Below are 13,448 nucleotides of genomic sequence, written 5' to 3'. Positions count from 1 at the left end.
TCTGAGATTTCTTCTCTACCAGGGGACGCTGTGGCTTCATGCGCTGTGATCTTTTCTCCACCAGGGGGCGCTGTGGCTTCAAGCGCTGCGATCTTTTCTTCACCAGGGGACGCTGTGGCTTCATGCGCTGTGATCTTTTCTCCTCCAGGGGGCGCTGTGGCTTCATGCGCTGTGATCTTTTCTCCACCAGGGGGCGCTGTGGCATGCGCTGTGATCTTTTCTCCTCCAGGGGGCGCTGTGACTTCACGCTCTGTGAGTTTCTTTCCACCAGGGGGCGCTGTGGCTCCACGCTCCATGTTATGAAAGAGGTTGGTGAAAAATAATTTAACACCCAACTTGTTTAGGTGAGTTGCGTCTACAAAAAGATGCCTTCTGTCCCAGAAAAAATTGAAATTGTCAATAAAATTGAATGATTTTTGCAAGGGTGTTTCTTCAGTGCATGTCTTTGAGAGCCATTCGTTGAATGCAAACAGCCTACTAAAACGCTCACACCCTGCCATCGGAGGTAGAGGTCCGGAGATCCAGAAGTCAATATCACCATGTTCACTCAGAGTGAACAGTAGGGCTTTGAAATCCTTTTTTAGTTTGCTTCCTTCTCGTTTTTCTGCATCACGTGCACCGATGTGCAATATCAGCGTTTTTACCATGGGGTGTGCCTCAATAATCTTATGGATTCTCTCCACCATATCAGAGATAGTGTCATTGGGAAAGCATAATACTGTAGCTTTTCGCTTATTGTTGCTTTTAACATATTTTACAGCCTGGTCGCCGACAATCAGACATTCAGTCATTTGCTCTCCATTAGCTACCCTGCTCGGAGTGGCGTTAACACGGTTATCTGATTGACCATTAGAGCCAGCAACATTCAGCAGAGGGCTAAACCTGTTTGTCAGCCGTAAATTCTCACTTTGGGGAGGTGTGTATTTTGATTTTCCTTTCGCATTTTTCCACTGCGGAGGGGTGGTTTTGGGTCGGGCTGGGGGCCCAGGCCTGGTCTTATCAGGGCTCCTAGTCCTCCCACTTAGCCGTCCTATCATGTTATCTCTGTTAGAATTCACTGTAGAGATAGTTGGTGTTATTGTTATTGCAGGTGGGGTTCTCACCGCCTGCCCGTTACTCACAGTTTTTTCCTTTGGCCTTGCGCCGCGAGTGAACCAGACGGATGCGTCATTCTGCGTGAGATTTTCCTTCCCGTGTTTTACTCCCAGGTTCACTTTTAATAGGTGTAATTCCGTTTCCAACAGAGCGATCTTTTGAAGCAGCTTCTGAAGGTCCTCTGAGGAGATTGTTGGGGGCATGGCTGGCTATTAGCCAAATGTCCAGAGCTAGTTAGCAATGTAGCTAGCTATGTGCCACGTACCCAGTCACAGAGCTAGTTAGCAATGTAGCTAGCTATGTGCCACGTACCCAGTCACAGAAGGTAAAAAAAGGGTATTTTGAAGTAGGCAAAAACTTCTGTCTAAAGAACAAAAACAGTCCCATCGGTTTACAAGTATCTAGGATCCATTTGTAGAGATAAAAAAATAAAATAAAACAGCGATATCAGTTGAGGAATGCAAGCATAGGCGAGAGCGGCGAAGCGAAGCGTCCTCACTGTACGAGCTGCTGCGACTCTTGCACTGACATTGGAGTCGATTTCAATGTGTGAAAACAGAACAGAAAGCCTCAGGTTGTTTTGAGGTGAGAATGCAAGTTATATGGAATGACGTGAGCATGAGCATGCTGTGATAGTTAATTAGTTAAACATAATTTATTAATTTCAGTACAGTGCAACAACTTGAACGCTAGCAACCCTACGATTGATTTATTGATTGATTGATTGATTGATTGATTGATTGATTGATTGATTAATTCATTCATTCATTGATACAGATAGATAGATCGATAGATAGATTATTATTATTATATCATCCATTCTGTCAGGTTATGAGGTTACTGTGCTGGAGTCCAACACTGTGCAACAGTTTATTGTGCTCGAATAAATCTCCATGATTGAAACGCGGCCGTGGGTTCACAGTTGTAAATGTAGGGAGAAAAAAAAACAACAAACAAGCTCTGAATTACACAACTAAACGGAACACGGACAGCATCAGAGCCAGGCTTCCACTATGCTCGCTTTGATTTGTGTTCAAAGAAATGCCAAGCGTGTTTGGGAGGAGAGCCGGTAGAATGTCAGCACTCACACCCATATTGCATTACTCACTCATGATCACCACATATTACAGAGCACTTGGCTAGACAAGGCGGGTCAAAGCTTCATGCAGTAAAATCATTATTGTTTGAGAGGTGCTGTGAAGTGATATATTCTTTATGAAAACGCTTTGCATTGTTTCGTTTTGTTTTTCCTTGCGAGGGAAAATAGCAGATGGAGAAGCTCACAACGCATCGCATATAGCTTTCCTCATAGCAAAAGAAAACCTAAAATACACTAGCTTCGAGCTCTGAGGGACTCCGGTCAACCCTAAGTGTTTATTAAGTGGTTAAGTAGATGTGCTGTGAATGATGACTGCAGTATCCAACGTCCTACTGTAGTCCTACCTCTTCAACCAGCCACACGCACATGCACATGCACATGCACATGCACATGCGCGCACACACACACACACACACACACACACACACACACACACACACACACACACACACACACACACACACACACACACACACACACACGCGCGCGCGCGCACGCACACGCAAGCACGCACACACGTCATTTTAAGTCTACTTTCCCAAATCGTTTGCATTATTCATCTTGTGAGGACCAGGAAAATGAGCCTAACTATTTCACATATTCTAGGATAATTGTGGGGACATTTTTGGCCCTCACAAGTCTAGTTATGAGCACATGCACGCCACGCACACGCTTGCGTGCGCACACGCGTGCGTGCGCACACACGTGCACTTCTATCCTGTCGTCTCCATCTGGCGTTGTCATCGCATTGAGCAGGTATAAGCTGCTATACAGTACAAAACAGCTGTGCCCCTTTGCCTTGTTTATTTATTTATCCATCCATCAATCGTCGTGTTTGGTACAATCATCACCACGGTGTTGTTTTTCTCAACGACCTTAACATCATTTCTCTGTTAGTGTGTTTGTCTCGCACGTCTACAGATCCGTCCAATAAGCCCGTATCCGTCCACCATGGGGTCAAGAGCTTTCAGCCACCTCTGCCCTCTATCACTCTATCACCATTTTTCAAACCCACCTCAAAACCCACTTGTTTAGGCAGGCATATGGCTGACCTCTGTTGTCTCTGCTGCAAGCTGCTCGCTTTGCATCTGCCCGTGTGAGCGCAGCATTAGTGTTAAGTCCGCTCAGAGATGGCACACATCATATACTCAAGGGGTTAATATGCTGCATTACTATAGTCTATGTGGGTGTGCAAGAACCACATGTCATTCGCTGATGTGGCAGTCAGCTGACCTATTGGGCGGGGTATTTAAAGGACAACTTTAGTTTTTTCCAACCACGGTTCATGTTTTAGGTTGTTATTAGATAAAGTAAAAGATGAGTGTTAATCTTTTTTCATTTGCTGCTTTCTTTCATGTTTTAGGTTGTTATTAGATAAAGTAAAAGATGAGTGTTAATCTTTTTTTCATTTGCTGCTTTCTTTCATGTTTTAGGTTGTTATTAGAGAAAGTAAAAGATGAGTATTAATCTTTTTTCATTTGCTGCTTTCTTTCGTTTTAGGGATTTTTGCTGTTTTTGACAGGGGGGCGGGGGCATTCGAGCATGGGGCTAAATATGCATTTTTTAACACAATTTTATGGTGATTTCTTTTTTATGGTTTACTATAGTCCTAATAAACCCCAGGAAATTACATCTGGCCACAAAAGATCACAGGATCTATTGAATGTGAAGGTAGCCTACTGGGGGAAGGCTTATACTGTGTGTATAGGCTCAATATGTCAGTTTGACACATTCAATAAATCCTGTTATCTAATGTGGCCAGATGTAATTTCTTGGGGTTTATTAGGACTATAGTAAATAATAAGAAAATAAATCACCATAAAATTGTGTTAAAAAATACATATTTAGCCCCATGCTCGAATGCCCCCGCCCCCCCTGTCAAAAACTGCTAAAATCCCTAAAACGAAAGAAAGCAGCAAATGAAAGAAAATGAACACTCACCTTTTAGTTTCTCTAATAACAACCTAAAACATGAACCTTGGTTGAAAAAAACTAAAGTTGTAATTTAAGCTCACTAGACTGCATGCTCTTCCTGCCTTCCTTCTGCTTATGGTTCCTGGTTGTTGTTATGTGATGTTTGATCCCAGCACCACCCCAGCACCACCGGTGGGCTCTGTTATTTATGCTCCCCATGGGGGGGTTTATTGTATATCTATCTCCCTGCTCTTAATGTTTAATGATGGTGTTTGATTGTGCCGAGCAGGGAGAAAAATGTATAGCAGAGCCCAACGCCAATGTAAAATATTATACGCACACTTGTGCATATAATATCATTATATCATAATAATATAATATGAACGCCAATGTAAAATATGATATGAACACTTGTGCATATAATATCATTGCTTAAATCTATTCGTGAGTTATCTGACTGAACTGTTCAAAAACGTTTTTCAAAATAGTAAAAAGCCCAGTTGGACTAAAACCACATGCTGTCAAGTCAGTCCACCCTGCTGGTGGCGGTGAGCGCCCCCTGTGGGTTCTCTTACTGTGGCTGTCCCCGCGACCGTCCGTCCACCTCCGTCGGGCTGGCCGTGGCTCTGTGAGGGGGGATACATGTTGAGCGGGTGCTCGCTCACCGTTGCCTGGACCCCCGTGTACTCCTGGGGGGCCGGGTGGGGGTGCTGCGGGTGCTGCGGATGCTGCGGATGCTGCGGGTGCGGCGAGGCGGTGTACTCGGCCGGGATGCCGTTCTGGGGCGGGGGGGCGAACTGGGCCGACGGGTAGGCCTGGGCCATGGATGGGTCGGTGGGAGCCGGCGCGTCCTGGGTACCCTGCAGCGGGACACACAGAGACAGAGAGAGAGTTTATAGGGCGCGTCCTGGGTACCCTGCAGCGGGACACACAGAGACAGAGAGAGTTTATAGGGAGCGTCCTGGGTACCCTGCAGCGGGACACACAGAGACAGAGAGAGTTTATAGGGCGCGTCCTGGGTACCCTGCAGCAGGACACACAGAGACAGAGAGAGAGTTTATAGGGAGCGTCCTGGGTACCCTGCAGCGGGACACACAGAGACAGACAGAGTTTATAGGGCGTGTCCTGGGTACCCTGCAGCGGGACACACAGAGACAGAGAGAGAGAGTTTATAGGGCGTGTCCTGGGTACCCTGCAGCAGGACACACAGAGACAGACAGAGTTTATAGGGAGCATCCTGGGTACCCTGCAGCAGGACACACAGAGACAGAGAGAGAGAGTTTATAGGGCGCGTCCTGGGTACCCTGCAGCAGGACACACAGAGACAGACAGAGAGAGTTTATAGGGCGCGTCCTGGGTACCCTGCAGCGGGACACACAGAGACAGACAGAGAGTTTATAGGGCGCGTCCTGGGTACCCTGCAGCAGGACACACAGAGACAGAGAGAGAGAGTTTATAGGGCGTGTCCTGGGTACCCTGCAGCAGGACACACAGAGACAGAGAGAGAGAGTTTATAGGGCGCGTCCTGGGTACCCTACAGCGGGACACACAGAGACAGACAGAGTTTATAGGGAGCATCCTGGGTACCCTGCAGCAGGACACACAGAGACAGAGAGAGAGAGTTTATAGGGCGCGTCCTGGGTACCCTGCAGCGGGACACACAGAGACAGACAGAGTTTATAGGGCGCGTCCTGGGTACCCTGCAGCAGGACACACAGAGACAGACAGAGTTTATAGGGAGTGTCCTGGGTACCCTGCAGCGGGACACACAGAGACAGACAGAGTTTATAGGGAGCGTCCTGGGTACCCTGCAGCAGGACACACAGAGACAGACAGAGAGTTTATAGGGCGTGTCCTGGGTACCCTGCAGCGGGACACACAGAGACAGAGAGAGTTTATAGGGAGCGTCCTGGGTACCCTGCAGCGGGACACACAGAGACAGACAGAGAGAGTTTATAGGGCGCATCCTGGGTACCCTGCAGCAGGACACACAGAGACAGACAGAGAGTTTATAGGGCGCGTCCTGGGTACCCTGCAGCGGGACACACAGAGACAGAGAGAGTTTATAGGGAGCGTCCTGGGTACCCTGCAGTGGGACACACAGAGACAGACAGAGAGTTTATAGGGAGCGTCCTGGGTACCCTGCAGCGGTCCGTCTTCCCTGTCTATTTATTCCTGAAAGCTGAGTCAAAAGGCCCAATCGAAAATACTGGTACACCGTTTTGAAAGGGAAAGCAATGGATAATGGCCACTCTCAGCTTGCAGAGGTATAAACAAAAACAACAATGGGCCCGAGAAAGTGATCTTTTAGTTTGTGTCTTTTTTTGTGTCTTGTGTCTTTTTTTTTTGTGTCTTTTAGTTTGGCCCCGAAAGCAATATTATTTTATTCCACAGCGTTTTTAAAAGCTCTGTGAATTTGTTATTTACTCTATTCGTCAGTATGAAAATGCTCATCGATATCACCTCTAAACCTTTCTGAAGCATTGCATTCAAAGCGGTTCATGTCACGCTTCATATAACACACCATCACGCCGCACATCACACCATCATATGATTCATATCATAACGCTTCAATCTGGGATTGTCAATAAATAATGATATCCACACAGATCTTTGAAACCATCTCTCTTCTCTTAAATTAAATTAAGACCTGAGGCCGATTCTACAAAATGCCTTGGAATCTTAAATCAGTAGTTCTCACACTTTCAATAATAATGGGTTAACAGGCAAATAATTCTAGCCTGTGAGGCTGTCACACTCTGGTCAGAGTGAAGGTAGTGCAGGCCAAAATTGCCACTGAACCAGCTCTCAAAAATAATTCCCTGCATCATAATTTTAAGTTCTACCCAATAAAAGCCTTGATGTGGCATATGAATCCGACAAGTTTCTTTAACCCATTTAGGACTGAGGCCGAATGTTGCTATAGCAACATATAATGTAGATAGCAATATAAAGAACCCCAGTACTTCTTAGAATAGTTTGTTGGGTTGACTGGTGAGACTAAAAACAAACCCTATGCGAGGGGGGTACCAATCAGGATTTATTCCGGACCCACAACGGCGATTTAGGAACACAGACCAGGCTTTCCTCCGAGGTGGAAAGTCTGGTGACGCGAAGTTACATATTTCTACTTTGATATTTACTTACTTTTTTTTTTTATTTGTTTTTGGCTTTTCTGCCTTTATTGATAGTATCAAGTGAAGACTGACAGGAAAGAGGGAGAGAGAGAAGGGGAGAGACATGGAGCAAAGGGCGTCATGAACGAGACTCGAACACTCGACGCACTGTCAGGCCAAAGCCTATATGTGGCATGCGCCCGGACCACTAGGCCAGCGGGCGCCCCGATATTTACATTTCTAAACAAAGGTATGTTATTAATAAATAATAATGAAGAGTCCCAAAACCAACATTGCAGTATTGATATGCATTTGTAACTCCGAGAGTGTGGTTGTGGCCACAAGGTTCCCTGTTCAATTCCACAGACCGGCAGAAACAGTTTGAGTGGGGAAGTGAAGGACTGTGCGCCACTCATCCATCCTAACCTGGAAGTACCCATGCAAGTAAGCCACTGACGTTTAACCTCCAGTGGAGCTCCTCGTGGTCGACAGTAGGCCTATATCGTTGTTGTCGGACAGAAACCTCTTGTCTGTTGGAAATGTCGTCTCCAGAAGACCCTCCATTCACTCGCACACGCACGCGTGCGCGCACACACACACACACACACACACACACACACACACACACACACACACACACACGGTAGTGGAGTGGACTTGAGGAGCTGTTGTGTTTGATAAGGAGCAATTTATCCATCATTCAGACAGCAGGATTAGCCACTCGAGCATGGAGGACACTGCACATCTCGCACGCACTCACGCACTCACGCACGCACGCACGCACACACGCACGCACGCACGCACTCACTCACTCACTCACTCACTCACTCACTCACTCACTCACTCACTCACTCACTCACTCACTCACTCACTCACTCACTCACTCACTCACTCACTCACTCACTCACTCACTCACTCACTCACTCACTCACTCACTCACACACACACACACACACACACACACACACACACACACACACACACACACACAAACGCGTGTGCGTGTACGCAAACAATGTGTGTGTGCTGGGGCAAACATGAGGACACTCCAGAGTATGGGTGGATTTAGCATTTACACTGTTCTAATTTAACCTGTTAAGACCTGAGGCCGATTCTACTAAATGTCTAAATACTAGCAGTTTACTGAAAAACGTATGTTGCTATATCAGTGGCTCTTGTTATTGTCAAGGACCCCCAAAATGATATGTATTTTTCCACGGCACTCCATCTCATTTTGTTCCATGCAGGGAATCCCGGAAGCAGAGATTTGAGTTAAAATGTTTGCTTTAAAACATACGGTATATATTCTATATATATATATAACTTTTTCACAATTTTTCCAAAAATAACAGATCTACAAGCTCACCACGCAGCCAAAGCCAAAGTATAAAGTTATGGTTAAAGTGGTTAAAATCATCGCGATGCTAAACACTTCAATCTAGAATGACTCATGCAGATGCTTTCCCGGTATTAACGGCTTAAAGAAATGTGATCCTTAACACTTAAAACCTATAGGGATAACTCCATTATGACTAGCACATTAGCACGGCTAATGCAGTGCCCTCATTTCCTTTTTTTTACAGGCCTGAATACATTTCATTACGCACTTAACTTCATGACTCAACCAACCACGCCGCGCAGCTCTGCACACAACGGCACAGAAACAAGCCCAGTAAAGCTATTTCTGACAACAGGAAAAGCATGAGACCACTCTGTAGTTCACTTACTGCAAGCTAGCGACACACATAGCGATATAACAACAGGGTCAAGTTTGGGCCACAGTTTCTCTCTGCATATATACTACTCGTTTTACTGTGGCCTCAGCTTTTTAAGGTGGCTGGGTGTGTGTATAGGCCATGAATGTACGCTACTGCAGGCTATGCGTATATACTCTACGTGTGCCCTCATTTAAATAATGTGCTGAGGTGAAGGTTTTTAACAGTGGGCGTACAGACACTGACACACCGGAGGCGAGATTTTACTCCAGCCATGTAAAATGCATCCTTAACCTTAACAGTCTCAGAGTTACATTTTAGGCTGCATGCCTGCTGGCCCACGCATACAGAACTCAAATAATTTCACTCTTATACCTGTAACACAAATGTAATAATCAGCGAGCTCAAGTTAGCACGTTAGCTCATGAGTATTGGTTTGATCGATTGATTGAAATATTTATTAACAGTTTGCAGAATTACAGTTCATTTCAAGCACAGATTTTACGGGGGCCAGTTTCGAATTGCAGCCCTCCGTGATGTGTAGGGCACTGTTCAATAATATATACTGTACTGTATGCACATCATTGTAGGCCGATGTGATTCTAGAACTTATACAGTGAGACTTAAAGGTTTTATGACATTCATTTTCATTTCTTTTTCTTTTTCTTTTTTCTTTTAGGTTTTATGACCTCAATTACACCCAAAAAACCTGAACTTTGAACATTCAGTGGATTTTCTGTGGTCTGAAGTTTTCTTTGGGGTTTTTTGGTCCTTTTGAGCTACAATGAAAACAGGCAACACAGTGAAACAGTGACATCTGCTGGCAAATCCCATTTACTTATATGGGATTTGCAGTAAGTGATGTCACTTACTGCCGGCAAATCAGAGCACCTGTTTGAGCCAGAAAACCCCAGATCACAGAAAATCTACTGAATGTTAAAAGTTCATGTTTTTTGGGAGCAATTGAGATTAGAAAACCTAAAAAAACAAGAACAATTCCAAAACCTTTTTTTTAATGTCACAATCCCTTTAAGAAACCTTTTCAAGACATTTTCAGATACACGCAGGATTCAAACATTGCTACTTGTTACTTGTCTTTAAATGAATAAATATGCGCTGGGGTGGCGCAGCGGCAACGTACTGCCCACCACCATGGAGGCTTCACCGTGGTGCACCCGGCGTCGTCGGGCTTCTGTGCGAACACAATCTCCCCAGCTTCGGGGGAGGCTGGGGAGCCGGGTGATTTATCACTGCACGTATACTCCCTACATTAAATTAACTCTATAGTGCACGGCACACACGTGCACACTGGCGTCTGCAGCTCGGCCCGCTTTCTAGACCAATTTGTAGCACTTACGCATTATACGCCGAGTGGAATTTGGGGGCATTGCAGGAGAAGTCCCCTGACGGGAACTGCAGGCACACTACTGTTCACAGCCAGGTGAAGTAATTGAATGAGACCTAGTCCCGTAGGGGCTGGTTTCTTACTGCACTGCCGAGTGCTTTTTTTGTAGACATCCAGCCATCAAAGAAGCCTCCCTTCCCTTCCCTGGCCTGGCTGGCTGGCTGGCTGACTGGCTGGCTGGCTGGCTGGCTGGCTGGCTGGCTGGCTGACTGGCTGGCTGGCTGGCTGACTGGCTCCCCATGGTCACGTGGATGTCCCGATCACCTTGTTTTGCTCCCGATCCGCTTCCGATCATTTTATTTTGACACTTATGCCATATTACAATAGTACAATATCCAAAATCACAGACAATGTCCAGTCTAACATCATGATGTTAGACTGCGGGCGGCGGTGGCTCAGGGGTAGAGTGCCTGGATGGTAACCGTAAGGTTGCTAGTTCGAACCCGGGCTCCCCCAGAGTTACTGTTGAAGTGTCCTTGAGCAAGACACTGAACCCCTAATTGCTCCCGATGTGCTAGTTGGTGCCTTGCATGGTTTCAGCTGCATGAATCGGTGTATGAATGTGTGTGTGAATGGGTGAATGTAATGCACAATCAATGTAAAGCGCCGGAATTCAAAATATATAGTATTTAAAGTACCAAAGTAAAAAGTAGCCAACTCATTATGCAGAATGTTTCTCAATCTTTCTAATTTTCTCAATCTTTTGAATTGTGAGCTCGTAGATCGGCTATTTTCAAACAGCCTGTAGGGCTGAAGTGGTACATTTATGTTTTGTAATATTAATAATAAAAAAGTCTAGTGGAGTAAAGGTCCCCCACACACTGAGCGCGTTTTTCGTATTTCTAGCTGCGTTTCTCCATCGGTTTTCCGAAAAAAGCGTCCAGTGTGCAACCACCTTAAAAGTACAATATTTGCATCCGAGATGTAGTGGAGTAGAAGTAAAAGTATTGGAAATTGAAATTACTCGAGTAAAGTACAAATACCTAAAAATGTACTGAATCGTACTTTCCACCACTGTTGTGGTCACAGCCAGGAGGCCATGGCAGACAGGGACCCCTGCAGGGAGGAACCACACTCTGCTCCTTCACATGCACTGAGCTGCACACACTCTGCTCACACACTCTGTTATTCCTTCACATGCACTGAGCTGCACACACTCTGCTCACACACTCTGTTATTCCTTCACATGCACTGAGCTGCACACACTCTGCTCACACACTCTGTTATTCCTTCACATGCACTGAGCTGCACACACTCTGCTCACACACTCTGTTATTCCTTCACATGCACTGAGCTGCACACACTCTGCTCACACACTCTGTTATTCCTTCACATGCACTGAGCTGCACACACTCTGCTCACACACTCTGTTATTCCTTCACATGCACTGAGCTGCACACACTCTGCTCACACTCTGCTCCTTCACATGCACTGAGCTGCACACACTCTGCTCACACACTCTGTTATTCCTTCACATGCACTGAGCTGCACACACACTGCTCACACACTCTGTTATTCCTTCACATGCACTGAGCTGCACACACTCTGCTCACACACTCTGTTATTCCTTCACATGCACTGAGCTGCACACACTCTGCTCACACACTCTGTTATTCCTTCACATGCACTGAGCTGCACACACTCTGCTCACACACTCTGTTCCTTCACATGCACTGAGCTGCACACACTCTGCTCACACACTCTGTTCCTTCACATGCACTGAGCTCACACACTCTGTTCCTTCACATGCACTGAGCTCACACACTCTGTTCCTTCACATGCACTGAGCTCACACACTCTGTTCCTTCACATGCACTGAGCTGCACACACTCTGTTCCTTCACATGCACTGAGCTCACACACTCTGTTCCTTCACATGCACTGAGCTGCACACACTCTGCTCACACACTCTGTTCCTTCACATGCACTGAGCTGCACACACTCTGCTCACACACTCTGTTCCTTCACATGCACTGAGCTGCAAGCCAGAGGATGATGGGGGAAACAGGCGGGCAAAATGCCCTTACAAAAAGCTGTTGATCCGCAGTGTTGATCTGATCTACTATTTGTCATTGGGACGGCATCAAGGCCCGCCAAAATACATTTTAGAAGACTAAAATCTTATATTAGTCGACTAAAACTAGACTAATACTAAAACATTCCAGGTGACTAAAATGTGACTAAAAACTTAAACTATTCAAGAGACTATGAATAAAACTAACATTTGCTGTCATAATCAACACTGTTGAACCGAAGCATATATATGCAGTCGACGACGTGTGACTCCTGAACTAATTATTGTTCTGCTGTTTATTAATTTTCACACCAAACTGAATATAGGGCACACTCACAAACTGATGTGCTCTCCACACTTCCACAGTCAATAGCTTCTGCTGCCCACTACCCTTAATTGGGTACTTAACAAGCTAGCTAACCAATCCAAGCAGCTAATTATCTGTAATGCCAATTAACCAAAAGGTAACACACAAAGAAAATCTATGACAGAATAATAATGAATGCCCCCTTTCTTGTATTAAAGTGGCTCTCACAAGCCCACTCAAATCATGACGAGGTCTGGAAGCAAAATATCAGTGCCCTGTCGCTCAAGTTCAAGTTGTTGGCTATGCAATTCCGACAGAATCACTTACAGCAGGGGTCTGCAACCTTTTTGGAATTAAGTGCCATGTTTTTATTTTCTGGATAGTCAGTGTGCCATGTCAACATTAATTTGAATGACAACATTTCCAACACATTTTGATTGTCCACGGAAATATCCTTATTTTTAATATTTATTTTCACATTGTTATGATGATCATTAGTCTCAGAGCAATGACCCACGCATCTCCCAGACTCCCTCCCCAGTCAGAGTTCAGAGTTTTAATGAATGTATAATTACAGTATGTGCAGGATGTAATTTACTGTATACATACAAATGTGAGGGACTTATTTGACTAAGTTTAAATAGTTTATTTTAAACCAAAAAGACCTCTCTCTCTCTCACACTTATGCCAGTGTGCCAGTGATCACCCTCCTTAGTGCCAATGTTGGCACCGGTGCCAAAGGTTGCCTACCCCTGATCAACTAGTCTAGCAAAAGACTATACAC

General features: G+C 45.4%; 1 protein-coding gene across 5 annotated transcripts in view; it reads right to left on the bottom strand.

The window, feature by feature from the left end:
- The window catches only part of rbfox1 (RNA binding fox-1 homolog 1), a 117,820-nt gene that overhangs the window by 100,315 nt on the left and 4,057 nt on the right, over positions 1-13,448 (bottom strand). For 3 of the 5 annotated variants that reach the window (XM_083780331.1, XM_083780328.1, XM_083780327.1), the window contains exon 2: positions 4,684-4,968. In XM_083780331.1, coding sequence (XP_083636457.1) covers positions 4,684-4,968 — 285 coding nt within the window. The remainder of the gene's footprint in view (positions 1-4,683; positions 4,969-13,448) is intronic. The other 2 variants (XM_083780329.1, XM_083780330.1) reach the window with 1 other exon arrangement.

Source organism: Protomyctophum parallelum (assembly GCF_964188405.1).
Source record: "Protomyctophum parallelum genome assembly, chromosome: 13".
NCBI lineage: Eukaryota > Metazoa > Chordata > Actinopteri > Myctophiformes > Myctophidae > Protomyctophum > Protomyctophum parallelum.
Note: the sequence above shows the minus strand (reverse complement) of the source record. Positions and strands in the feature narration are given on the sequence as shown.